The sequence below is a fragment of the Salvelinus alpinus genome, chromosome 14 (assembly GCF_045679555.1).
Source record: "Salvelinus alpinus chromosome 14, SLU_Salpinus.1, whole genome shotgun sequence".
Classification (NCBI taxonomy): domain Eukaryota; kingdom Metazoa; phylum Chordata; class Actinopteri; order Salmoniformes; family Salmonidae; genus Salvelinus; species Salvelinus alpinus.
The window spans coordinates 44,294,248-44,321,194 of NC_092099.1; the positions used below are offsets into that span (position 1 = coordinate 44,294,248).

General features: G+C 43.7%; 2 protein-coding genes across 2 annotated transcripts in view; one reads left to right on the forward strand and one right to left on the reverse strand.

Annotated features, from left to right (window-relative positions):
• The window catches only part of ints6 (integrator complex subunit 6), a 68,217-nt gene extending 65,119 nt beyond the window's left edge, over positions 1-3,098 (forward strand). The window contains exon 18 of the mRNA XM_071341520.1: positions 323-3,098. Within this exon, the coding sequence (XP_071197621.1) occupies positions 323-416 (94 nt within the window). The 3' untranslated portion in view covers positions 417-3,098. The remainder of the gene's footprint in view (positions 1-322) is intronic.
• Positions 3,099-5,735: 2,637 nt separating this feature from the next.
• On the reverse strand, positions 5,736-15,834 carry LOC139538938 (probable serpin E3). Its single transcript, XM_071341525.1, has 6 exons — positions 15,285-15,834; positions 12,216-12,683; positions 11,682-11,880; positions 7,621-7,721; positions 6,873-7,043; positions 5,736-6,333 (listed from the first exon to the last, which is right to left on the reverse strand). Exons 1-6 carry the CDS (start codon positions 15,550-15,552, stop codon positions 6,215-6,217), a joined length of 1,326 nt encoding a protein of 441 aa, XP_071197626.1. The 5' UTR covers positions 15,553-15,834; the 3' UTR covers positions 5,736-6,214.
• Positions 15,835-26,947: the final 11,113 nt, after the last annotated feature.

The following is a 26,947-nucleotide window of genomic DNA, read 5'->3' on the forward strand; positions in this document are numbered from 1 at the left end:
ATTTATAAGAAAGATCAGGAATGATGTTCAACAAGACTCTCCGTCCTGTATATCTGTCTTCTACTTCTCTACCGGCGACCATGTTCTATTTTACCGTATTCTGTTCTACTTCTCTACCAGCGACCATGTTCTATTTTACCGTATTCTGTTCTACTTCTCTACCAGCGACCATGTTCTATTTTACCGTATTCTGTTCTACTTCTATACCAGCGACCATGTTCTATTTTACCGTATTCTGTTCTACTTCTATACCAGTGACCATGTTCTATTTTACTGTATTCTGTTCTGTATCAGTGACCATGTTCTGTTCTCTTCTATTCAGGTTCAAGAAGCGGGTGCTGATAGAACAGCTGGAGAACTTTCTAGAAGAGATACATAACAGGGCCAACAATATGAACCACCTGGACGGGTTCTAATGGACAACTCTTCACTCCCCGGCCCCTCAGACCTAACCCCTGCTCCCCACTCCACCCTCCACCCCCTCAGCCCTCAACCTGCAGCCCTAACCCAGGCTGAAATATTCATATAGAGAAGGGGGATATACAGTGTATTAACTAACCCAAGCAATGAAATGAGTGCTGTTGGCCTGTCTGTCTCTGTCAGTGTATACTGTGTGACACGTGTCTCATCAGTGATGGTATGGTGAACTGATATCGCTAAGGGAGGGGGGGTTCAAATTAGATTGTAAAAGGTTTCCAACAACCTCAGGGCCAAAAGAGGAACACTGATGTTTTGGGTCTCAAGTTAATCTTTAGGTGGCTTCATGTTTGTTTCCATTCTCTCTTTCTCGTCATCGCCCTTTCTAGTCATCGCCCTCTCTCTTTCTCGTCATCGCCCTCTCTAGTCATCGCCCTCTCTCTTTCTCGTCATCGCCCTCTCTCTTTCTCGTCATCGCCCCTCTCTCTTTCTCGTCATCGCCCTCTCTCTTTCTCGTCATCGCCCCTCTCTCTTTCTCGTCATCGCCCCTCTCTCTTTCTCGTCATCGCCCCTCTCTCTTTCTCGTCATCGCCCCTCTCTCTTTCTCGTCATCGCCCCTCTCTCTTTCTCGTCATCGCCCTCTCTCTTTCTCGTCATCGCCCTCTCTCTTTCTCGTCATCGCCCTCTCTCTTTCTCGTCATCGCCCTCTCTCTTTCTCGTCATCGCCCTCTCTCTTTCTCGTCATCGCCCCTCTCTCTTTCTCGTCATCGCCCTTTCTCGTCATCGCCCTTTCTCGTCATCGCCCTCTCTCTTTCTCGTCATCGCCCTCTCTCTTTCTCGTCATCGCCCTCTCTCTTTCTCGTCATCGCCCCTCTCTCTTTCTCGTCATCGCCCTCTCTCTTTCTCGTCATCGCCCTCTCTCTTTCTCGTCATCGCCCTCTCTCTTTCTCGTCATCGCCCTCTCTCTTTCTCGTCATCGCCCTCTCTCTTTCTCGTCATCGCCCTCTCTCTTTCTCGTCATCGCCCTCTCTCTTTCTCGTCATCGCCCTCTCTCGTCATCGCCCTCTCTCGTCATCGCCCTCTCTCGTCATCGCCCTCTCTCGTCATCGCCCCTCTCTCGTCATCGCCCCTCTCTCTTTCTCGTCATCGCCCCTTTCTAGTCATCGCCCCTCTCTCTTTCTAGTCATCGCCCCTCTCTCTTTCTCGTCATCGCCCTCTCTCTTTCTCGTCATCGCCCTCTCTCTTTCTCGTCATCGCCCTCTCTCTTTCTAGTCATCGCCCTCTCTCTTTCTCGTCATCGCCCTCTCTCTTTCTCGTCATCGCCCTCTCTCGTCATCGCCCCTTTCTCGTCATCGCCCCTCTCTCTTTCTCGTCATCGCCCCTTTCTAGTCATCGCCCCTCTCTCTTTCTCGTCATCGCCCTCTCTCTTTCTAGTCATCGCCCCTCTCTCTTTCTCGTCATCGCCCTCTCTCTTTCTCGTCATCGCCCTCTCTCTTTCTAGTCATCGCCCTCTCTCTTTCTCGTCATCGCCCTCTCTCTTTCTCGTCATCGCCCTCTCTCGTCATCGCCCTCTCTCGTCATCGCCCTCTCTCGTCATCGCCCCTTTCTCGTCATCGCCCCTCTCTCTTTCTCGTCATCGCCCCTTTCTAGTCATCGCCCCTCTCTCTTTCTAGTCATCGCCCCTCTCTCTTTCTCGTCATCGCCCTCTCTCTTTCTCGTCATCGCCCTCTCTCTTTCTCGTCATCGCCCTCTCTCTTTCTGTGGTATTTTTGTTGTGGGTTTGTCCCCGTTTGGTTATTAACTTAATCCTGATAGGCACTCCACTCCACCAATAGAAACACTCCTTTACTCTATTCACCAACAGAAAGGGTTGGCCACTCCCCTCCCTCATGACTTCCTGAATCTTGCCATGAAAACTAGGCTGCACCTACACAACCAAACTGAACTCCATATTTGTAGGCAATTGTTTGTTTTTTTGTGCTTCACAGTTTTAGATGCCAGTCTGGGGGGGGACAGTTCTAGATTTGTATGTTGCCTGAAGAGGCAAGAGGAACGTCACAAGTCAGTCATCTTAGCAGTTCTGGATTTTAGCTAGAAGGATAAACCAAACTCCAATAATAATAATAATAGCCTACCATCTGAATGCTGTTAACAAAGTGCCACAGACAAGAACCCTCTATGATGGGTAGTAGACAAGCCTCAGGAAATAGACAATAATTTAATGGTTAGCAATAGCATCAGTGCCCGTACAACCACTTGGTTGCCCTTTACTGCAATCCTAAACTAAATCTCTCTCCGTAGTGTAACAGTTAAGTGTTGTTGGACGTTAATTTGTAGAATTGAGGCCCTAGATGTCTGGCTGGCTGGCTGGTTGTGGTGTGCAGTTTACAGCACAACATTTTGCAATCCTCCCTGCCCGATCCTCTTTTATCTACCCCGTCTCTTTTCCAATACCCCCCTCCTATACAGGGACCAAATAGTTGCCAAACTTGTCTTTGTTTATAAAGAGGACGCTACCAAAAGAGAGTATTTTGAATACGCTGTATAGATGTAAATACCTTTAGAGAATTATTTAAAGAGAATGTTCAGAGGAAGGCCTTTTTTGTATTTCCATGAATAAAGTTTCTATTTTAACCTGTGACTGGCCATGTAAATAAAGTCAAAACATACAATCAGCATAATTGTTGTATGTCACTTCCTGTCAAGGAAATTTTGAGACTTTGATATTAAAGTGGGTGAAAGGTTCCCCGTTGGAGATGTGACGTACAGTTCAAGTCGGAAGTTTACATTGACATCATTTGAGTCAATTGGAGGTGTACCTGTGGATGTATTTCAAGGCCTACCTTCAAACTCAGTGCCTCTTTGCTTGACATCATGGGAAAATCAAAAGAAATCAGCCAAGACTTCAGAAAAAAATTGTAGACCTCCACAAGTCTGGTTCGTCCTTGGGAGCAATTTACAAACACCTGAAGGTACCACGGTCATCTGTACAAACAATAGTACGCAAGTATAAACACCATGGGACCACGCAGCCGTCATACCGCTCAGGAAGGAGACACGTTCTGTCTCCTAGAGATGAATGTACTTTGGTGCAAAAAGTGCAAATCAATCCCAGAACAACAGCAAAGGACCTTGTGAAGACGCTGGAGGAAACAGGTACAAAAGTATCTATATCCACAGTAAAACGAGTCCTATATCGACATAACCTGAAAGGCCGCTCAGCAAGGAAGAAGCCACTGCTCCAAAACCACTGTAAAAAAAGCCAGACTACAGTTTGCAACTGCACATGAGGACAGGTCCTGGACTTTCTGACGGGCCGCCCCCAGGTGGTGAGGATAGGAAACATCTCCACTCCGCTGATCCTCAACACTGGGGCCCCACAAGGGTGCGTTCTCAGCCCTCTCCTGTACTCCCTGTTCCCCCATGACTTCGTGGCCATGCACACCTCCAACTCAATCAAGTTTGCAGACGACACTACAGTGGTAGGCTTGATTACCAACAACGACGAGATGGCCTACAGGGAGGAGGTGAGGGCACTCGGAGTGTGGTGTCAGGAAAATAACCTCACACTCGACGTCAACAAAACAAAGGAGATGATCGTGGACTTCAGGAAACAGCACAGGGAGCAGCCCCCTATCCACATCGACAGGACAGTAGCGGAGAAGGTGGAAAGTTTTAAGTTCCTCGGCGTACACATCACGGACAAACTGAAATGGTCCAACCACACAGACAGCGTGGTGAAGAAGGCGCAGCAGCGCCTCTTCAACCTCAGGAGGCTGAAGAAATTTGGCTTGTCACCAAAAACACTCAAACCTTTACAGATGCACAATCGAGAGCATCCTGTCGGGCTGTATCATCGCCTGGTACGGCAACTGCTCCGCCCACAACCGCAATGCCCTCCAGAGGGTAGTGAGGTCTCCACAACGCATCACCGGGTGCCCTCAAATCTCTAGCCACTTTAATAATAAAAAATGTTATGTAATAAATGTGTCACTAGGAGGTGAGGGTACTCAGAGTGTGGTGTCAGGAAAATAAATGACACTTTAAGGTTTACATACCGTACATTACTCATCTCATATGTATATACTGTACTCTATACCATCTACTGCATCTTGCCTATGCCGTTCGGACATTGCTCACCCATATTTTTATATGTACATATTCTTATTCATTCCTTTACACTTGTGTGTGTGAGGTAGTTTTTGTGAAATTGTTAGATTACTTGTTGGTTATTACTGCATGGTCGGAACTAGAAACACAAGCATTTCGCTACACCCGCATTAACATCTGCTAACCATGTGTATGTGACCAATCAAATTTAATTTGATTTGAAGATCATGCTTTTTGGAGAAATGTCTTCTGGTCTGATGAAACAAAAATAGAACTGTTTGGCCATAATGACCATCGTTATGTTTGGAGGAAAAAGGGGGAGGCCTGCAAGCCGAAAAACACCATCCCAACCTGTTAAGCACGGGGGTGGCAGCATCATGTTGTGGGGGTGCTTTGCTGCAGGAGGGACTGGTGCACTTCACAAAATAGATGGCATCATGAGGGGGGGGAAATTATGTGGATATGTTGAAGCAACATCAGTCAGGACGTTAAAGCTTGGTCGCAAATCGACAATGACCCCAAGCATACTTCCAAAGTTGTGGCAAAATGGCTTAAGGACAACAAAGTAAAGGTATTGGAATGGCCATCACAAAGCCCTGACCTCAATCCTATAGAACATTTGTGGGCGGAACTGAAAAAGCATGTGCGAACAAGGAGCCCTACAAACCTGATTCAGTTACAGCAGCTCTCAGGAGGAATGGGCCAAAATTCACCCAACTCATTGTGGGAAGCTTGTGGAAGGCTACCTGAAACGTTTGACCCAAGTTAAACAATTTAAAGGCAATGCTACCAAATACTAATTGAGTGTATGTAATCTTCTGACCCACTGGGTATGTGATGAAAGAAATAAAAGCTTTAATAAATAATTCTCTCTACTATTATTCTGACATTTCACATTCTTAAAATAAAGTGGTGATCCTAACTGACCTAAAACAGGGCATTTTTTACAAGGATTAAATGTCAGGAATTGTGAAAACTGAGTTTAAATCTATTTGGCTAAGGTGTATGTAAACTTCTGACTTCAACTGTATGACGATCAACTGTATTAACAGAAATATTTTCCCACAAGTCAACTATGATAAATTAGTGTTGACGTGAGTTTTATTAATTTGGTGGTGAGAGTTTCTGAACCCCCCCGTGACCACGGATCAACCAGGAAATAGCCAGTAGTCCTACGCTACTGAAGTAAATGACCAAAACACTTTGGGTGAAAAACACAGATGTATTTACATTTTATTTACAGATATGTACAACAAATATTGTCCCTCTTCCTGATGTCTGGAAACCTCTTATTGGTCCCCAATAAATATGGGTAGTGTGTTGGGGTTGAATATGAGCTGGGGTGGTAGGGGTCCTAGGGTGGGGGTTCTAGGGTGGGGGTCCTAGGGTGGAGGTAAGGGGGTTCTAGGGTGGAGGTAAGGGGGTCCTAGGGTGGAGGTAAGGGGGTTCTAGGGTGGAGGTCCTAGGTTGGAGGTAAGGGGGTCCTAGGGTGGAGGTAAGGGGGTCCTAGGGTGGAAGTAAGGGGGTCCTAGGGTGGAGGTAAGGGGGTCCTAGGGAGGAGGTAAGGGGGTTCTAGGGTGGAGGTAAGGGGGTCCTAGGGTGGAGGTCCTAAGAGGGAGGTCCTAGGGTTGAGGTAAGGGGGTCCATTGGGTGGAGTTCCTAGTGTTGAGGTCCTAGGGTGGAGGTCCTAGGTTGGAGGTAAGGGGGTTCTAGGGTGGAGGTAAGGGGGTACTAGGGTGGAGGTAAGGGGGTCCTTGGGTGCCTGATCAGCTGGATTCACCACACGCCCCATGAATAGAACAGAACCTGGAGAGATGGACAGGGTTGACAAATAGAACGATTAATAGAAGACCAAACTAACAAGGCAAAACAACACGCCGACTAAGGCTGTGTTTACACAGGCAACCCAAATCTGATCTGTCACTGATCTGATTGATCAAAAATACAATCGGTGGCAAAAGATCAGAATTGAGCTGCCTGTGTAAACGCAGCTATAGCATGCTTCTTTTACTGTGTTGAATATTAGTGGATGGTTTGAGTCCTGAATGCTGATTGGCTGAAAGCCGTGGTATATCAGACCGTATACCACAGGTATGACAAAAAATATATACATTTTACTGTTTTAATTACGTTGGTAACCAGTTTATAATAGCAATAAGGCACCTCGGGGGGTTTGTGGTATATGGCCAATATACCACGGCTAATGGCTGTATCCAGGCACTCTGCATTGCGTCGTATATAAGAACAGCCCTTAGCCGTGGTATATTGGCCATACACCACACCCCCCCCGAGGGCCTTATTGCATATGTAAGTCATCTGTTAATTGTTTTGTATGGTAGGCCCACCTGTGCTGACTTGTCGCAGGAGGAAGAAGAAAGGTCTGTCTGCTTTGAAGACGGGAGCTCGGGATCGTTTGAGTAGCACCATAGCTGTTACTGCAGCTGCCTTGGTCCCGTCCTCTGTTACCTCTATCCTGGCCTCATGAAAGGCATCTGACACATATAGGTCCTCCTCCGCTGTGGAGAGATAACAAACACATTTTTTTACATTTTAGTCATTTAGCAGACGCTCTTATCCAGAGCGACTTACAGTAGAGTGCATACATTTTATTACATTTTTCTTTTCTTTTTTTTACATACTGAGACAAGGATATCCCTACCGGCCAAACCCTCCCTAACCCGGACAACGCTATGCCAATTGTGCGTCGCCCCACGGATCTCCCGGTTGCGGCCGGCTGCGACAGAGCCTGGGCGCGAACCCAGCCCAGCCTGGGCGCGAACCCAGAGACTCTGGTGGCGCAGCTAGCACTGCGATGCAGTGCCCTAGACCACTGCGCCACCCGGGAAACACAATGCTGTAAGTACTGGACAGTCATCTGCAGAGTATTGAGGATGACATGGAGTCTCATACAGGGTTTTGTAGCTCAACTCAGAAAGTAAACCAAATTCCAATTTTGAAAATGTTCCTCGTTGAAAAGCTTTGAAGAGAATTGGAATTTCAGTTTACTTCCTGAATTGACACAAATTTAAATGGAATTTGACCCTAACCCTAATCTCATATTAAACCAGGAAAAGGCAGTTAAGTGTTCTGTACCTGAGAGTCCAGTGAAGTCTGCTGCCATTGGGTTGAAGGCGTCACTGACCCCCATTGACGGCAGAACCAACCTCAGGTTGAACCTGTTCTGCATTTTAAACCTGTTAAATGACAGTGCATTACACTACCATTATCCTGTTTGGCCACGCTAGATCAGTCATCATGGAGGTTAGGACATGGTAAATGCTATGGGATCCTTGGGATGACCCTACCCCACAAGACATGCCACAAGAGGTCTCTTCACAGTCCCCAAGTCCAGAACAGACTACGGGAGGCACACAGTATTACAAAGAGTCATGACTACATGGAACTCTATTCCACATCAAGTAACTGATGCAGCAGTAGAATTAGATTTAAAAAAACAGATAAAAAAAACACCTTCTGGAACAGCGGGGGACTGTGAAGCAACACAAACATTGGCACAGACACATACACACACAATAACATACGCACTATACATACACATGGATTTTGTACTGTAGATATGTGGTAGTGGTGGAGTAGGGGTCTGAGGGCACACAGTATGTTGTGAAATCTGTTATGAATGTATTGTAATGTTTTTAAAATTGTATAAACTGCCTTCATTTTGTTGGACCCCAGGATGAGTTAATGAGCTAATGGGGATCCATAATAAATACAAATACAAAATACCCTAAACCATAATCCTTACCTAACACTAAACGTTTTAAATGTCAACTTCAATGGCGTGACGTCAGAGTTGGGTTGTCCCAGGTATCCCTCTTAGCAAACACCGTTAGGATACAGGGAAAGGAAGCCACTTTGGGCTAGGAAATGTTTTACATCAGTGATACTAACCTGGTATAATAAATGTTAACGTCAGTGATACTAACCTGGTATAATAAATGTTAACATCAGTGATACTAACCTGGTATAATAAATGTTAACGTCAGTGATACTAACCTGGTATAATAAATGTTAACGTCAATGTTACTAACCTGGTATAATAAATGTTTAAGTCAGTGATACTAACCTGGTATAATAAATGTTAACGTTCGTGATACTAACCTGGTATAATAAATGTTAACGTCAGTGATACTAACCTGGTATAATAAATGTTAACGTCAGTGATACTAACCTGGTATAATAAATGTTTTACATCAGTGATACTAACCTGGTATAATAAATGTTTTACATCAGTGATACTAACCTGGTATAATAAATGTTTTACATCAGTGTTACTAACCTGGTATAATAAATGTTAACGTCAGTGATACTAACCTGGTATAATAAATGTTAACGTCAGTGTTACTAACCTGGTATAATAAATGTTAACGTCAGTGATACTAACCTGGTATAATAAATGTTAACGTCAGTGATACTAACCTGGTATAATAAATGTTAACGTCAGTGATACTAACCTGGTATAATAAATGTTTTACATCAGTGATACTAACCTGGTATAATAAATGTTTTACATCAGTGATACTAACCTGGTATAATAAATGTTTTACATCAGTGTTACTAACCTGGTATAATAAATGTTAACGTCGGTGATACTAACCTGGTATAATAAATGTTAACGTCAGTGATACTAACCTGGTATAATAAATGTTAACGTCAGTGACCTGGTATAATAAATGTTTTACGTCAGTGTTACTAACCTGGTATAATAAATGTTAACGTCAGTGATACTAACCTGGTATAATAAATGTTTACATCAGTGATACTAACCTGGTATGATAAATGTTTACATCAGTGATACTAACCTGGTATAATAAATGTTTTACATCAGTGATACTAACCTGGTATGATAAATGTTTACATCAGTGATACTAACCTGGTATAATAAATGTTTACATCAGTGATACTAACCTGGTATGATAAATGTTTACATCAGTGATACTAACCTGGTATGATAAATGTTTACATCAGTGATACTAACCTGGTATGATAAATGTTTACATCAGTGATACTAACCTGGTATAATAAATGTTTACATCAGTGATACTAACCTGGTATGATAAATGTTTACATCAGTGATACTAACCTGGTATAATAAATGTTTACATCAGTGATACTAACCTGGTATGATAAATGTTTACATCAGTGATACTAACCTGGTATAATAAATGTTAACATCAGTGATACTAACCTGGTATAATAAATGTTAACGTCAGTGATACTAACCTGGTATAATAAATGTTAACGTCAATGTTACTAACCTGGTATAATAAATGTTTAAGTCAGTGATACTAACCTGGTATAATAAATGTTAACGTCAATGTTACTAACCTGGTATAATAAATGTTTAAGTCAGTGATACTAACCTGGTATAATAAATGTTAACGTCAGTGATACTAACCTGGTATAATAAATGTTAACGTCAATGTTACTAACCTGGTATAATAAATGTTTAAGTCAGTGATACTAACCTGGTATAATAAATGTTAACGTTCGTGATACTAACCTGGTATAATAAATGTTAACGTCAGTGATACTAACCTGGTATAATAAATGTTTTACATCAGTGATACTAACCTGGTATAATAAATGTTTTACATCAGTGATACTAACCTGGTATAATAAATGTTTTACATCAGTGTTACTAACCTGGTATAATAAATGTTAACGTCAGTGATACTAACCTGGTATAATAAATGTTAACGTCAGTGTTACTAACCTGGTATAATAAATGTTAACGTCAGTGATACTAACCTGGTATAATAAATGTTAACGTCAGTGATACTAACCTGGTATAATAAATGTTAACGTCAGTGATACTAACCTGGTATAATAAATGTTTTACATCAGTGATACTAACCTGGTATAATAAATGTTTTACATCAGTGATACTAACCTGGTATAATAAATGTTTTACATCAGTGTTACTAACCTGGTATAATAAATGTTAACGTCAGTGATACTAACCTGGTATAATAAATGTTTTACATCAGTGATACTAACCTGGTATAATAAATGTTTTACATCAGTGATACTAACCTGGTATAATAAATGTTTTACATCAGTGTTACTAACCTGGTATAATAAATGTTAACGTCAGTGATACTAACCTGGTATAATAAATGTTAACGTCAGTGATACTAACCTGGTATAATAAATGTTAACGTCAGTGACCTGGTATAATAAATGTTTTACGTCAGTGTTACTAACCTGGTATAATAAATGTTAACGTCAGTGATACTAACCTGGTATAATAAATGTTTACATCAGTGATACTAACCTGGTATGATAAATGTTTACATCAGTGATACTAACCTGGTATAATAAATGTTTTACATCAGTGATACTAACCTGGTATGATAAATGTTTACATCAGTGATACTAACCTGGTATAATAAATGTTTACATCAGTGATACTAACCTGGTATGATAAATGTTTACATCAGTGATACTAACCTGGTATGATAAATGTTTACATCAGTGATACTAACCTGGTATGATAAATGTTTACATCAGTGATACTAACCTGGTATAATAAATGTTTACATCAGTGATACTAACCTGGTATGATAAATGTTTACATCAGTGATACTAACCTGGTATAATAAATGTTTACATCAGTGATACTAACCTGGTATGATAAATGTTTACATCAGTGATACTAACCTGGTATAATAAATGTTAACATCAGTGATACTAACCTGGTATAATAAATGTTAACGTCAGTGATACTAACCTGGTATAATAAATGTTAACGTCAATGTTACTAACCTGGTATAATAAATGTTTAAGTCAGTGATACTAACCTGGTATAATAAATGTTAACGTTAGTGATACTAACCTGGTATAATAAATGTTAACGTCAGTGATACTAACCTGGTATAATAAATGTTTTACATCAGTGATACTAACCTGGTATAATAAATGTTAACATCAGTGATACTAACCTGGTATAATAAATGTTAACGTCAGTGATACTAACCTGGTATAATAAATGTTTTACATCAGTGATACTAACCTGGTATAATAAATGTTAACATCAGTGTTACTAACCTGGTATAATAAATGTTAACGTCAGTGATACTAACCTGGTATAATAAATGTTTACAAATGAAACCATATTGACATGTGTAGGCTACCTGGGGAGAAAGACATCTATCTTGGTTCTACGGAGGCCAGTGTCCCAGGTGGCCACAGCGCTGTGGGTTAGCTGGGATTCCAGCGAGGACAGTGGTGTCTTCCTGTCACTGGGCAGAGCCACCAGCAGACTGAGGGAGCGGCCCAGGTACGGCAGCTCCAGAACTGTGTAGCGCTGGTCTGACGAGGTGCGGAACTGACCTACACATAGAGGGGAAACAAAGGGAGGGACCGCTTAAAATAGGTGCACAGGATAATCAATCATATGGATTTTAGAAGCCCTTTTCACATCAGCAGGTGTCAGTGTTTTACAGATACCCAGCCTAGAAACCCCAAAGAGCAAGCGATGCAGAAACACTAAACACTTGTACTTTACAATTGTAGAATGTCAAATGATCTAGATTACTGTAGTACGAATCACAACTCCAACTCTACCATTAAGCTAAATGTGGTGTGGTGCTTGATGGATTGACTGTAAGCCACAGCCAAAGGGAGAGACAGACAGAAAGATATTGCCGTTGTCTCTTGTCACTTACCAAAGTTGACCTCTGTGGCCTGGTGCATCATGGGCACCTTGATGGTGCTGCCATCCAACAGGGTGAAGGGAAGGTTCTGGGTGTCAGTGAAGAGGAACTGTTTCTGCCACACTCCCCGGAAGTTCACAGTGTTGACCAGGGCCATCTGCAGCCGCTGGCCCCACCGCAAGGCTTCTTCCTGGGCCTCGCCAGACCCAAACAGCTCCCCGCTGCCACCGGACTGGAGGGGCTCACCGGTGCCGTGGTTGCTTCCCCACTGTTGCAGCTGGCTTCGGCTGTGGTTGGGCTGGCTGAAGTTGGCTCGCACCAGACTGCTGTTGCCCAAGGCTGCTGCATGCTGGGTAAAAACAGGAAGTAGCTGGACGCCGCTCTGGACGAATAGGACGCAGGCCTGCCGGAGCCGCACCCCGTGACTGGAGTTACCCACATCCCACTGCGACTGCAACAGGAAGTCCTGCACCTGCATATCTGAAGAGACCGGAAGTGGAATCAGTGGCTTGGTTCCCACTAAATTAGCTTTTTGGTTAGGTGTGTGGTTAGGGTTAGGCATACGGTTAGCATTGTGGTTATGGTTAGGCATAAGGTTAGCAGTGTGGTTAGGGTTAGCAGTGTGGTTAGGGTTAGGCATAAGGTTAGCAGTGTGGTTAAGGTTAGCAGTGTGGTTATGGTTAGCAGTGTGGTTAGGGTTAGGTATAAGGTTAGCAGTGTGGTTAGGGTTAGGTATAAGGTTAGCAGTGTGGTTATGGTTAGCAGTGTGATTATGGTTAGGTTTAAGGTTAGCAGTGTGGTTAAGGTTAGCAGTGTGGTTATGGTTAGCAGTGTGGTTAGGGTTAGGTATAAGGTTAGCAGTGTGGTTAGGGTTAGCAGTGTGGTTAGGGTTAGGTTTAAGGTTAGCAGTGTGGTTATGGTTAGCAGTGTGATTATGGTTAGCAGTGTGGTTATGGTTAAGCATTAGGTTAGCAGTGTGGTTAGGGTTAGGGTTAAGGTTAGCAGTGTGGTTATGGTTAGGTATAAGGTTAGCAGTGTGGTTATGGTTATCAGTGTGGTTATGGTTAGGTTTAAGGTTAGCAGTGTGGTTAGGGTTAGGTTTAAGGTTAGCAGTGTGGTTATGGTTAGCAGTGTGATTATGGTTAGCAGTGTGGTTATGGTTAAGCATTAGGTTAGCAGTGTGGTTAGGGTTAGGTTTAAGGTTAGCAGTGTGGTTATGGTTAGCAGTGTGATTATGGTTAGCAGTGTGGTTATGGTTAAGCATTAGGTTAGCAGTGTGGTAAGGGTTAGGGTTAAGGTTAGCAGTGTGGTTATGGTTAGGTGTAAGGTTAGCAGTGTGGTTATGGTTAGGTATAAGGTTAGCAGTGTGGTTATGGTTAGGCATAAGGTTAGCAGTGTGGTTATGGTTAGCAGTGTGGTTATGGTTAGGTATAAGGTTAGCAGTGTGGTTATGGTTAGGTATAAGGTTAGCAGTGTGGTTATGGTTAGGTATAAGGTTAGCAGTGTGGTTATGGTTAGCAGTGTGGTTATGGTTAGGCATAAGGTTAGCAGTGTGGTTAGGGTTAGGCATAAGGTTAGCAGTGTGGTTAGGGTTAGCAGTGTGGTTAGGGTTAGGCATAAGCTCTCATGTCTCCTTGCATAAGGTCCTAGGCATAATGTCTCATGCCTCCTTGCAGCATGCCTAAGGCACATTCACGCAGATGAGCAGGGACCCGGGGCATCTTTCTTTTTGTGTTTTTCAGAGTCAGTAGAAAGGCCTCTTTAGTGTCCTAAGTTTTCATAAATGTGACCTTAATTGCCTACTGTCTGTAAGCTGTTAGTGTCTTAATAACGACCGTTCCACAGATGCATGTTCATTAGTTGTTTATGGTTCATTGAACAAGCATGGGAAACAGTGTTTAAACCTTAACATCTCACAGCAAATACTGGCAAATCTGGTACAGTCCATGAGGAGGAGATGCACCGCAGTACTTAATGCAGCTGCTGGCCACACCAGATACTGACTGTTACTGTTGATTTTGACCCCCTTTGTTCAGGGACACATTATTCCATTTCTGTTAGTCACATGTCTGTGGAACCTGTTCAGTTTATGTCTCAGTTGTTGAATCTTGTTATGTTCATACAAATATTTACACGTTAACTTTGCTGAAAATAAACGCAGTTGACAGTGAGAGGACGTTTCCTTTTTTTTGCTGAGTTTATTTCAATCATATTAAAATAAAATATAATGTTCATGCTCGATTGAGTTCTCTTTTGCTAATTGTTGGCTATGATTTTTAGTGATTTTTACCTCAATATTTCATGATGTGTAACAAGATGTGCACAATAACGTGCCAAAGAATAAGCCTCAATATTTGCAGACATCGGTGACAATATCGCTGTAGGATGCTGATTCGTCGTCTGTATTGATGTTAAGGTCGGATTTGAACGGAGAAAACGGATCAGAACAGCGCTGCCTTTCCTGTCCATCCTGTCAGTAACGTATCGACACATTCTCCAATGACGGTTAAATCTACGTGGTGTTTTGAGAAACGCGTGTGACATCGAGCCCAGGTCCATCCCACATGTCTATATACACAGCCACCCGTGTAGCTTAGAGTCAAAACCTTTCCTTCACTTTGGCACCTTTCACCTTTTTTTTTTATTCAATCAAGAACGCTGATAAATCAGTAAAATACGCTCCTTCTCTCTCTGCCTGAAGTGCGCCCTTCTCACCATGACCTTTTAAACTTTACTGGTTTAGTGACTTCTGTGTAACACCGTGACCTTTCGACCCCAGAGTCTCAGCATTACCCTCTGAATAATCTGATTACAAAGCAGAGGCAGGTATTAAGGCTCCAGACACCACTCTACCGGCCGACAGGACCCCCATACCAATTGGCCCACAGGACCCCGTACCAGCGGTGCAGCCCGGCACCAGTTTAAGGGAATGGTGTTCTCAGGTGACTGATTTAATCAAACCGTAATGGAGAGCAAAATAAACCCACTGGTAAAGATTCTAGTTAAAGTGCTCAGCCATCCTCTGGATGCCCTTTGACCTTTTAGCCCATGGGGCTCTGCTTGGTGGGCGGGGTTTCTTACCGTTGATGTCATATCCCAGTGCGGCCACCAGTTGCGCCAGCGTGTTGCCGCGGGCGCCCAGCTGCAGAAGACCCAAGGACAACGAGACGCTCGCCGGCGACACGATCAAGTTGGAGTTGTTCTCTGTCTCGGTGAGCGTTTGGTAAAGGCTGACGGCGAACTCTGTGTGCAGCTCTCCCATGGTGTCTTGAAGGCTGAAGGCGTCACACTGACCCCTCTCCACCAACCAGAAGTAGACGAACAGCGAGGTCATCGACAGGCGACACATGACCTTGGAGGTGAATGGTCAAAGGACAAATGTAGATGTTGATGGCAGATGGGGCCCACAGAGATGGGGTCCACAGAGATGGGGCCCACAGAGATGGGGTCCACAGAGATGGAGTCCACAGAGATGGGGTCCACAGAGATGGGGCCCACAGAGATGGGGTCCACAGAGATGGGGTCCACAGAGATGGGGCCCACAGAGATGGGGCCCACAGAGATGGGGTCCACAGAGATGGGGCCCACAGAGATGGGGTCCACAGAGATGGGGTCCACAGAGATGGGGCCCACAGAGATGGGGCCCACAGAGATGGGGTCCACAGAGATGGGGTCCACAGAGATGGAGTCCACAGAGATGGGGCCCACAGAGATGGGGTCCACAGAGATGGGGTCCACAGAGATGGGGTCCACAGAGATGGGGTCCACAGAGATGGGGCCCACAGAGCTGGGGCCCACAGAGATGGGGTCCACAGAGATGGGGTCCACAGAGATGGGGCCCACAGAGATGGGGTCCACAGAGATGGGGCCCACAGAGATGGGGTCCACAGAGATGGGGTCCACAGAGATGGGGTCCACAGAGATGGGGTCCACAGAGATGGGGCCCACAGAGATGGGGTCCACAGAGATGGGGTCCACAGAGATGGGGCCCACAGAGATGGGGTCACTGCAAAGACAAGGAGGTTAGGTCATGTTATAACGTCTTTATAGGCATAGTTTTACTGTTCCGTGTCACTACATATATTGATTTTATTTGGCAGTTTAAAAAAAATATAGACATGCGTAAAACTTGACAAGGATAACACAAAGTCAATGACTTGTGATCTCTGATGATATCAAGTGTTGCCTTAGATACATTCATGAATAGTTATTGATGGAATAACATTTCATTGTACCACCAGACTTAGTTAGGTACGGAAATCCAGAGAGGACGCATGAATAAAAAAAATGATTCCCTTGTTATGTCGAGATCACAACTTATTTATTTCATGATCACGACAAAGCAAAACTTTTTTTTTGGGGGGGGGGGGGGGGGGGTCGAGATCACGAGATAAACTGTGTAAATAGGAATGGATTGATGTTAGACTGACAGTATGACTGAGGTGGTAGAGCTCACTGTGGATCAGAGCCCACGGTGGATCAGAGCCCACGGTGGATCAGAGCCCACGGTGGATCAGAGCCCACGGTGGATCAGAACCCCACGGGGGATCAGAGCCCCACGGTGGATCAGAGCCCCACGGTGGATCACAGCCCACGGTGGATCAGAGCCCACGGTGGATCAGAGCCCACGGTGGATCAGAGCCCCACGGTGGATCAGAGCCCACGGTGGATCAGAGCCCACGGTGGATCAGAGCCCACGGTGGATCAGAGCCCCACGGTGGATCAGAGCCCCACGGTGGATCAGAGCCCCACGGTGGATCAGAGCCCACGGTGGATCAGAGCCCACGGTGGATCAGAGCCCCACTTTGGATCAGAGCCCACGGTGGATCAGAGCCCACGGTGGATCAGAGCCCACGGTGGATCAGAGCCCCACTTTGGATCAGAGCCCATGGTGGATCAGAGCCCACTTTGGATCAGAGCCCCACGGTGGATCTGCATTTACGTTTTTATTCATTGCTACACTAAGGGATGGTACATTTAATGCTGACATCATGCTTTCATTTGTGCTTGGAAATCATAATCAGTTTATAAGTTAGAATGTTAGCAAGCTAAATATCCTTTACCTTGAGCTATAGAGCTTGTGAGGGAGCTAAGCCCTCGTGGGGCATTTAAGCCATGAACAATGCCTGACAGGCAGCCTGTCTCCCAGGATGTGTGCCGCCCCCAAGACCACAGCCAATCGCATGCAAGCAGCTAACTTGGCTAGTCTTGTGAGCTAGCTAGCTAGTTAGCTAGGTAGTCTTGTTAGCTAGATAACTAGCTAGCTAGCTTGTTATCTACGCTGGTTGTTAGCTTGCACAACTGATATGTGTATAATTGTAAGGAACACTTCGTGTTTTATCGATAATATTTACATTTACAAAGTGAGTGAGCTCTATTTTTGACAGGCTGATCAGATTCAATAGCAGACTCAAAGGCTGATACGTCAGGATTCTGCCTTGTAGGCTGTTTCATAGGTAAAGCTCCTTGCAGGCTGATTAGCATTGATGGGTTCGGATTTCTAAACTTTAAATATTATTAATCATTAGTTGTAATAGAGATATGAGAGGTGCCATAGTCTAGGATCTACACCAGAAGTGAATGGTTATCTGTAGGAGGGATGTATATGGTGGAGGCAAGTAAGCTTGGAATGTACTGAGTGAAGGAAAGACGATCACATCTTGGCAGGCACTGATAAGGGTGGGGAGTCGTGGATGAGTCAGGAAGGGGGCTGAGGTCAGGTCAGGTCACGTTAAGGGAGAAGGAACAGTTTATTGCCTGCGTCACTTAATTTCCTGCCTAGCAACAGAGATGTAGTATTTAGAGAGAAGGATATATATATATACTACCACTGGTGGAACCATGTCTTTGTCTGTTCAGCTGTTCGATCCCTTGGGGTGAATACACTTTGTTTAAGCTTTCATAGTGTACCTCGAGGTCTTACTCTGATATTTAGAACCTAACAGCATTCAGTGCATTATGTATATGATCAAGAGTGAGTGAGATCACACTTAATAGCAGCCTTGGATGCTGATAAGTCAGGATGCTGATAAGTCAGGATGCTGATAAGTCAGGATGCTGTTAAGTCAGGATGCTGATACGTCAGGATGCTGATAAGTCAGGATGCCGATAAGTCAGAATGCTGATAAGTCAGGATGTTGTTAAGTCAGGATGCTGTTAAGTCAGGATGCTGATAAGTCTGGATGCTGATAAGTCAGGATGCTGATAAGTCAGGATGCTGATAAGTCAGGATGCTGATAAGTCAGGATGCTGATAAGTCAGGATGCTGCCTTGTAGATTGTTTGCAAGGAGCCTTACATATGACCTCGCTACTGTTATTTTTCACTGTCTTTTTACTGTTGTTGTCACGCCCTGACCTTAGAGATCCTTTTTATGTCTCTATTTTGGTTGGTCAGGGCGTGGGTTTGGGTGGGCATTCTATGTCTGGTGTTCTATGTTGTCCTTGTTTTTGTATATCTATGTGTTTGGCCTGGTATGGTTCCCAATCAGAGGAAAGAAATTCCACAAATTAACTGTTAACAAGGTACACCTGTTAATTGACATGCATTCCAGGTGACTACCTCATGAAGCAGGTTGAGAGAATACCAAGAGTGTGCAAAGCTGTCACCAAGGCAAAAGGTAGCTACTTTGAAGAATCTCAAATATATGTTGATTTGTTAAACACTTTTTTGGTTACTACATGATTCCATATGTGTTATTTAATAGTTGTAATGTCTTTACTATTATTATACAATGTATAACTTTTGACTGGTACTGTATTTTAAAGAGCCAAAGCTAATGGAAACCATACAAGCCAACAAATAGGGAACTTAAATGATCTACAATAATTTAAAGTTAAAACTCATCACAGTTGTAAGTCTGTCATAATTGCGCTTGCCTTTTTAACATGGCAAATACACGTGCCAGAAACTTACCTGCAAGTCAGGTAAATAGGAAGGTTACACTTATGTCGCCTATCTGTCCCAATTCATGACAGTTATCTCCAAAGATCTGGTGTCCACTAAAGTCCTCTATCACTGTCACTGGAGAGCTTGTGTGCGCGTATGTCCCTCTCACCTCTCCTGTCCGGGTGTTTGTTGTGTCTGCGCCTTGCGTAGCCAGCTGCTTGAGTGGTGAGCGGGTTCTCAGTCATAAGACTGTGTTTAAAGGGAGTGCTCCGTGTTTGCGGTCTCTGTCGGCGATGTCCGTACCACTCGGCTAGAATGCCCACTTCCCCGAACCGGCACTAGAAGGAGCCAGGCGCAGGGAGGCATGTCACCGACCAGTAAATCCCAACACGAACTGAGAAAAAAGACACACACACACACACACACACACACACACACACACACACACTTACCAGAAGACAGTCGGTCCCCTAATTATTGGTTGTGGTGATCAAATGGCATCCCTAAAAAGAGGATAACAACACACTGACCATCCCAGTACTGCATTAGGCTTCTAATGGGAAGACGCTATGGAATGTGGCATTACAGTCGTGGCCAAAAATATTGGCAACCTTGCACTTTTTTTAAGTAACTCACAATTTTCCCTAAAAATAGTGATGAAATTGAACAAAGAATTTGGTCTCCACAATTCGTTATTTCACTGTTAATATTACAGAACCTTTGTTTTTGATTCAGAACTTAATATATCCATTTAAATCAGTACATAAACAGAAATGGTATTGACAAAATTATTAACACCCTAGACTTCAATTTTGGTAGCACAGCCTTTGGTCTAAATAACTGCAATCAAGCACTTCCTTTAACCATCGATGAGCTTCCTGCACCTCTGTACTGGCAGTTTGACCCACTCCTCTTGTGCAAACGTCTCCAGTTCTTTCAGATTAGAAGGGAGCTTTCTCCTAACTGCTGTTTTCAGATCTCTCCACAAGTTTTAAATGCGATTTAGATCTGGACTCATTGCTGGCCACTTCAGCACAGTCCAGCGTTTTGTCTCGAACCGTTCCTTGGTGCTTTTTGAAGTGTGTTTGGGGTGTCATTGTCCTGATGGAAGACCCATGACCATTCGACGGTGACCCAGCTTTCTGACACCGGTCCGACTTTGCGCTCTAAAATACCAGTTCTCCCAGATTAGAAGGGTGTCTCGGTATTCTCCATGCACACGTTCAAGGCACCCGGTGCCAGAGAGAGCAAAGCAACCCCAAAACGTCACTGAACCCCCTCCATGTTTGACTATAGGGAAGGTGTTATTTTCTTTGAAAGCTTAATTTTGTTTTCTGTAACCATAGAGATGGTGTGCTTTACCCCCCAAAAAATCTAATTTGGTCTCATCTGTCCACAGGACATTCTCCCAGAAGGATTTTGGCATGTTCAGGTGTGTTTTGGCAAATTGCAGTCAGGCTTTTTTATGTCTTTCTCTCAGCAGTGGGGTCCTCCTGGGTCTCCTACCATATAACCCCCTTTCATTGAGTTAGCGACGGATGGTGCGAGTAGAAACTGTCGTAATTTGTGTCTGAAGGTCAGCTGGAATCTGTGTGGCAGATTGATCGAGGTGATTTCTCCCCTATTCAAACAATCCTTCACTGTAATCTTCCATCAAGTTTTCTCTTGCGGCCACGTCCAGTGAGGTTGGCTACAGTGGCATGGGCCTTAAACATCTTGATAACATTACGGACGGTGGAAACAGGAAAATCAAGGTCTCTGGAGATGGACTTGAGATTGTCCATGCTTGGCTATAATGTTGTGTCTGACCTCAGATAATTCTCTGGTTCTCTTTCTTTTGTCCATGCTCATTGCAGTACACACAGTGACACAAAACAGGAGAATGAGTCATTTTCTCTGTTCAAACTGGTTGAATATGTTATTTTTATACAGCATGCACCTTCAACTTACCACAGGTGAGTTCAATTCCAAAGTAAATGAGAATCTCCTGCTTGAAATCTAATTATTTTTTAACTACTTCTAGAAGGTGCCAATAATATTGTCCGGGACATTTTAGGATTTCTTTGTGGAATTAGCTAAGATTTAGTAAATTATTCAGATTTATTTGTTTTGTTCAACTGCACACTGAAGATATAGGTCTGTTAGCTAGCAACCCTAACAGCTCTAGCAACCTTAAAACTTCTTGAGGATAGGGTGCAGAATAGCGTGCGCAATTTCAACTTCGTGCTACTCATCCCCAGAATATAAGATATGCATATTATTAGTGGATTTGGATAGAAAACACTCTGAAGTTTCTAAAACTGTTTGAATCATATCTGTAAGTATAACAGAACTTATATATCAGTCAAAACCCTGAGGACTAACTTTTTTATTGTTAAGTTCCTGTATGTTCAATGAGTTATCATGGGCACACCAGAATTCTAATCACTATCCACGCAGTTTCTACTGCTTCCACTGGATGTCGCCATTGTATGGAAAAAGGTTAAGGTTTTTCCTTAGTAAACTGAGAAAGATATTGACCCGGAAGTGGAGTGACGTCGTGTGTTTATGTTTGAGAGTTGAGCAAGACTTGAAAAGTACCGTGAGTTTGTTGATATCCTGTATTGAAAACAGATTGACCCGTCTTCAATTTGATCGATTATTAACGTTTACAAATACCTTAAGTTGTATTACAAAAGTACTTTGAAATGTTTTGGCAAAGTTTAGAGGTAATTTTTTAGATATTTTGTCGTGATTTTGCGCAAATTGAACGCTGTTTTTCCTGGTACAACGGCGCCAAATAAATGGACAATTTGGATATATATGGACGGAATTAATCGAACTAAAGGACCATTTGTGATGTTTATGGGACATATTGGAGTGCCAACAAAAGAATCTCGTCAAAGGTAATGCATGTTTTATATTTTATTTCTGCGTTTTGAGTAGCGCCGGCATGGTTGAAATTGTCAACAAAGAGAGTGTAGCCATTGCACTATCATCAGATAATAGCATCTTATGCTTTCGCCGAAAAGCCTTTTTGAAATCTGACATGTTGGCTGGATTCACAACGAGTGTAGCTTTAATTTGGTATCTTATATGTGTAATTTAATAAAGTTTGATTTTATAGATTTTTTTTTTAATCTGGCGCTCTACATTTTAACAGGCTGTTGGGACGCAAGCGTCCCGCGATCCCAGAGAGGTTATTAACAGACCCTTGCAACCCTAACAGACCCAGCAACCCTAACAGACCCTAGCAACCCTAACAGAGCCTAGCAACCTTAACAGACCCTAGCAATCTTAACAGACCCTAGCAACCCTAACAGACCCTAGCAACCTTAACAGACCCTAGCAACCTTAACAGACCCTAACAACCCTAACAGACCCCAGCAACCCTAACAGACCCTAGCAACCTTAACAGACCCTAGTAACCTTAACAGAGCCTAGCAACCCTAACAGACCTTAGCAACCTTAACAGACCCTAGCAACCCAACAGACCCTAGCAACCCTAACAGACTCTAGCAACCCTAACAGACCCTAGTAACCTTAACAGACCCTAGCAACCTTAACAGACCCCAGCAACCCTAACAGATCCTAGCAACCGTAACAGACCCTAGCAACCTTAACAGACCCTAGCAACCTTAACAGACCCTAGCAACCTTAACAGACACTAGCAACCCTAACAGACCCTAGCAACCCTAACAGTCCCTAGCAACCCTAACAGTCCCTAGCAACCTTAACAGACCCTAACAACCCTAACAGACCCTAGCAACCTTAACAGACCCTAGCAACCCTAACAGACCCTAGCAACCTTAACAGACCCTAGCAACCCTAACAGACCCTAGAAACCTTAACTTCTTTATGATCGGGGGCAGCATTTTCACTTTTGGATGAATTGCGTGCCCATAGTGAACTGCCTCCTACTCTGTCCCAGATGCTAATACAGTATATGCATATTATTATTACTGTTGGATATAAAAAACTCTGAAGTTTCTAAAACTGTTTGAATGATATCTGTGAGTATAACAGAACTCATATGGCAGGCAAAAACCTGAGAAAAAATCCAAACAGGAAGTGAGAATTCTGAGACTGGTCAATGTTCAACTCATCGCCGATTCAATTCCCTGTAAGATATGGATCTGTTTGCACTTCCTACGCCTTCCACTAGATGTCAACAGTCTGTGGAACGTGGAATGAAGCCTCTAGTGTGATGTGGGGCCGGATGGGAAGTGTTTCAATCACTGGTCTGGCAGAATGCCAGTTCCTGGTCACGCGCTTTCCTCATGATATCGCCTTGCGTTCCATAACTTCTACAGACATGAAGGAATGCTCCGGTTGGAACGTTATTGGATATATATGATAACAACATCCTGAAGATTGATTCTCTACTTAGTTTGACCAGTTTATTCGACCTGTTATATAACTTTTTGACGTTTTCGTCCGAGTTTGCCTGCATCTGCGCGAGCGTTTGAACATTACTTGAACAAGTAATGGACATTATCGAACAAAACAACTATTTATTGTGGAACTAGGATTCCTGGGAGTGCATTCTGATGAAGATGATCAAAGGTAAGGGAATATTTATGATGTAATTTCGTATTTCTGTTGACTCCAACATGGCGGAGAAATTTTGTTTTTATCTGAGCGCCGTCTCAGATTATTGCATGGTGTGCTTTTTACGTAATGTTTTTTTGAAATCTGACACAGCGGTTGCATTAAGAACAAGTGTATCATTAATTATATGTAAAACATGTATCTTTCATCAAAGTTTATGATGAGTATTTCTGTTATTTGACGTGGCTCTCTGCAATTTCTCCGGATATTTTGGAGGCATTTCTGTCGACTCTATGCGAAGGAGATGTGTCACGGGGCATGAGGCAAATGGTGGTCACACCAGATACTGACTGGTTTTCTGATCTATGCCTCTACCTTTTTGTAAGGTATCTGTGACCAACAGATGCATATCTGTATTCCCAGTCATGTGAAATCCATAGATTACAGCCTAAAGAATTAATTTACATTGCCTGATTTCCTTTCTTGGAAATTGTTGCATTTTACATTTATATTTTTGTTCAGGATAATACAGTATAGTCTCATTATTGTTATTTTATTGTGTTGCTATTTCCTTTTTTATTTATCAAATATTTTCTCTTACTTTTTAACTCTACATTGTTTGGGAAAGGGCTCATAAGTAAGCATTTCACGATAAAGTCTACACCTGTTGTATTTGGCTCATGTGACCAATAAAATGTGATTTGATTTAGAATTAAAGAAGATAGTGGTTATATAGAGAGTCACTCTGACCTGGTCTACACGGGACATGAGGTGAACATCCCTCCTCAGAGCCAACAAAATGTGACTTCTTGTAATTTATTGTAAGCTAGGACCCTTTTTCATTTAATTTTTATGTATTTTCTAAATTTAAGTGTGTATAATATTTGCAGTAGCCTGTTGTTGACTACGAACATGAATTAATCAAATAAACGTTTAATTGGTGTCCCCGTGACAGCTAATGGGCCTTGAAACAAAAGATGTGAAGACCCATTTTCCCATGGTGAACTGAAGAAAGGAGGGACATGGACAGGGTGTGATTGGTAGGCCTAACCATCAGGTATCGGGCTTCATTGGTGGCTTGGGATTCCTCCCATTTACTTTATCTGTACTAATGAGTCCAGCAAGCTTGGCTGTCGTCAACGGAGACACCACATTCTTTAATACCAATGTTACAACTCTGCCGACGGTAGGAATTTCGAATTTTATGGACTCAGGTTTCAGCACGGGATGAATTGTCATGGTAATTGCCCAAATACAATCCTTTGAACTGCCACCAAAGTAAACAACAGCTTTCATCTTGATGGCTGGTGTCAAACTGTCTGACTTCGGCATGAAAAAAACAACAATTTGTGGATTGAAAGATAATCATTTGTGCTCTCAATTTGTGTTTCCTGGTCCAATTAAAAATACAAGCCCAGACCGGATTGATAGGGAAAGAGTGGAGGGAGGCTTTCTCTTGATGGAATGAAGAAACACCCACTCACAAACAGACATGGGGCCCAGCTTGGGGCCCTAAACACTGAAGCCTATATGCACCTATATGAGAGAGAGAGAGAGAGAGAGAGAGAGAGAGAGAGAGAGAGAGAGAGAGAGAGAGAGAGAGAGAGAGAGAGAGAGAGAGAGAGAGAGAGAGAGAGAGAGAGAGAGAGAGAGAGAGAGAGAGAGAGAGAGAGAGAGAGAGAGAGAGAGAGAGAGAGAGAGAGAGAGAGAGAGAGAGAGAGAGAGAGAGAGAGAGAGAGAGAGAGAGAGAGAGAGAGAGAGAGAGAGAGAGAGAGAGAGAGAGAGAGAGAGAGAGAGAGAGAGAGGCAGAAGGTGGTCTCTCTCTGTATTCAGGCCCTGATCTGTTGCCCTCTGGCCCTGGCCTCGGCTTTGTGTAGTTGGTGAGCTGCCATTCTAAACCCTGGCGACCACCAGATCACTGCCAGGTCAGGGCCATGTCAACTAGCAGGCCATAGTAACTCTCCATACAGGACCATGCCAACTAGCAGGCCAAAGTAACTCTCCATACAGCACCATGCCAACTAGCAGGCCATAGTAACTCTCCATACAGCACCATGCCAACTAGCAGGCCATAGTAACTCTCCATACAGCACCATGCCAACTAGCAGGCCATAGTAACTCTCCATACAGCACCATGCCAACTAGCAGGCCATAGTAACTCTCCATATAGCACCATGCCAACTAGCAGGCCATAGTAACTCTCCATACAGCACTATGCCAACTAGCAGGCCATAGTAACTCTCCATACAGCACCATGCCAACTAGCAGGCCATAGTAACTCTCCATACAGCACCATGCCAACTAGCAGGCCGTAGTAACTCTCCATACAGCACCATGCCAACTAGCAGGCCGTAGTAACTCTCCATACAGCACCATGCCAACTAGCAGGCCATAGTAACTCTCCATACAGGACCATGCCAACTAGCAGGTCATAGTAACTCTCCATACAGCACCATGCCAACTAGCAGGTCATAGTAACTCTCCATACAGCACCATGCCAACTAGCAGGCCATAGTAACTCTCCATACAGGACCATGCCAACTAGCAGGTCATAGTAACTCTCCATACAGCACCATGCCAACTAGCAGGCCATAGTAACTCTCCATACAGCACCATGCCAACTAGCAGGCCATAGTAACTCTCCATACAGCACCATGCCAACTAGCAGGCCATAGTAACTTTCCATACAGCACCATGCCAACTAGCAGGCCATAGTAACTCTCCATACAGGACCATGCCAACTAGCAGGCCATAGTAACTCTCCATACAGCACCATGCCAACTAGCAGGCCATAGTAACTCTCCATACAGCACCATGCCAACTAGCAGGCCATAGTAACTCTCCATACAGCACCATGCCAACTAGCAGGCCATAGTAACTTTCCATACAGCACCATGCCAACTAGCAGGCCATAGTAACTCTCCATACAGCACCATGCCAACTAGCAGGCCATAGTAACTCTCCATACAGCACCATGCCAACTAGCAGGCCATAGTAACTCTCCATACAGCACCATGCCAACTAGCAGGCCATAGTAACTCTCCATACAGCACCATGCCAACTAGCAGGCCATAGTAACTCTCCATACAGCACCATGCCAACTAGCAGGCCATAGTAACTCTCCATACAGGACCATGCCAACTAGCAGGCCATAGTAACTCTCCATACAGCACCATGCCAACTAGCAGGCCATAGTAACTCTCCATACAGCACCATGCCAACTAGCAGGCCATAGTAACTCTCCATACAGCACCATGACAACTAGCAGGCCATAGTAACTCTCCATACAGCACCATGCCAACTAGCAGGCCATAGTAACTCTCCATA

What these genes read in the sequence shown, in the direction of transcription:
- LOC139538938 (XM_071341525.1), bottom strand. Translation starts at nt 15,552, where the DNA reads ATGTGTCGCCTGTCGATGACCTCGCTGTTCGTCTACTTCTGGTTGGTG. An exon ending in AGACTTCACTGGACTCTCAG is followed by an intron (nt 7,044 to 7,620) that starts GTACAGAACACT and finishes ATCTCTCCACAG; the next exon opens with CGGAGGAGGACCTATATGTG. An exon ending in CCTGCGACAAGTCAGCACAG is followed by an intron (nt 6,334 to 6,872) that starts GTGGGCCTACCA and finishes CCATCTCTCCAG; the next exon opens with GTTCTGTTCTATTCATGGGG.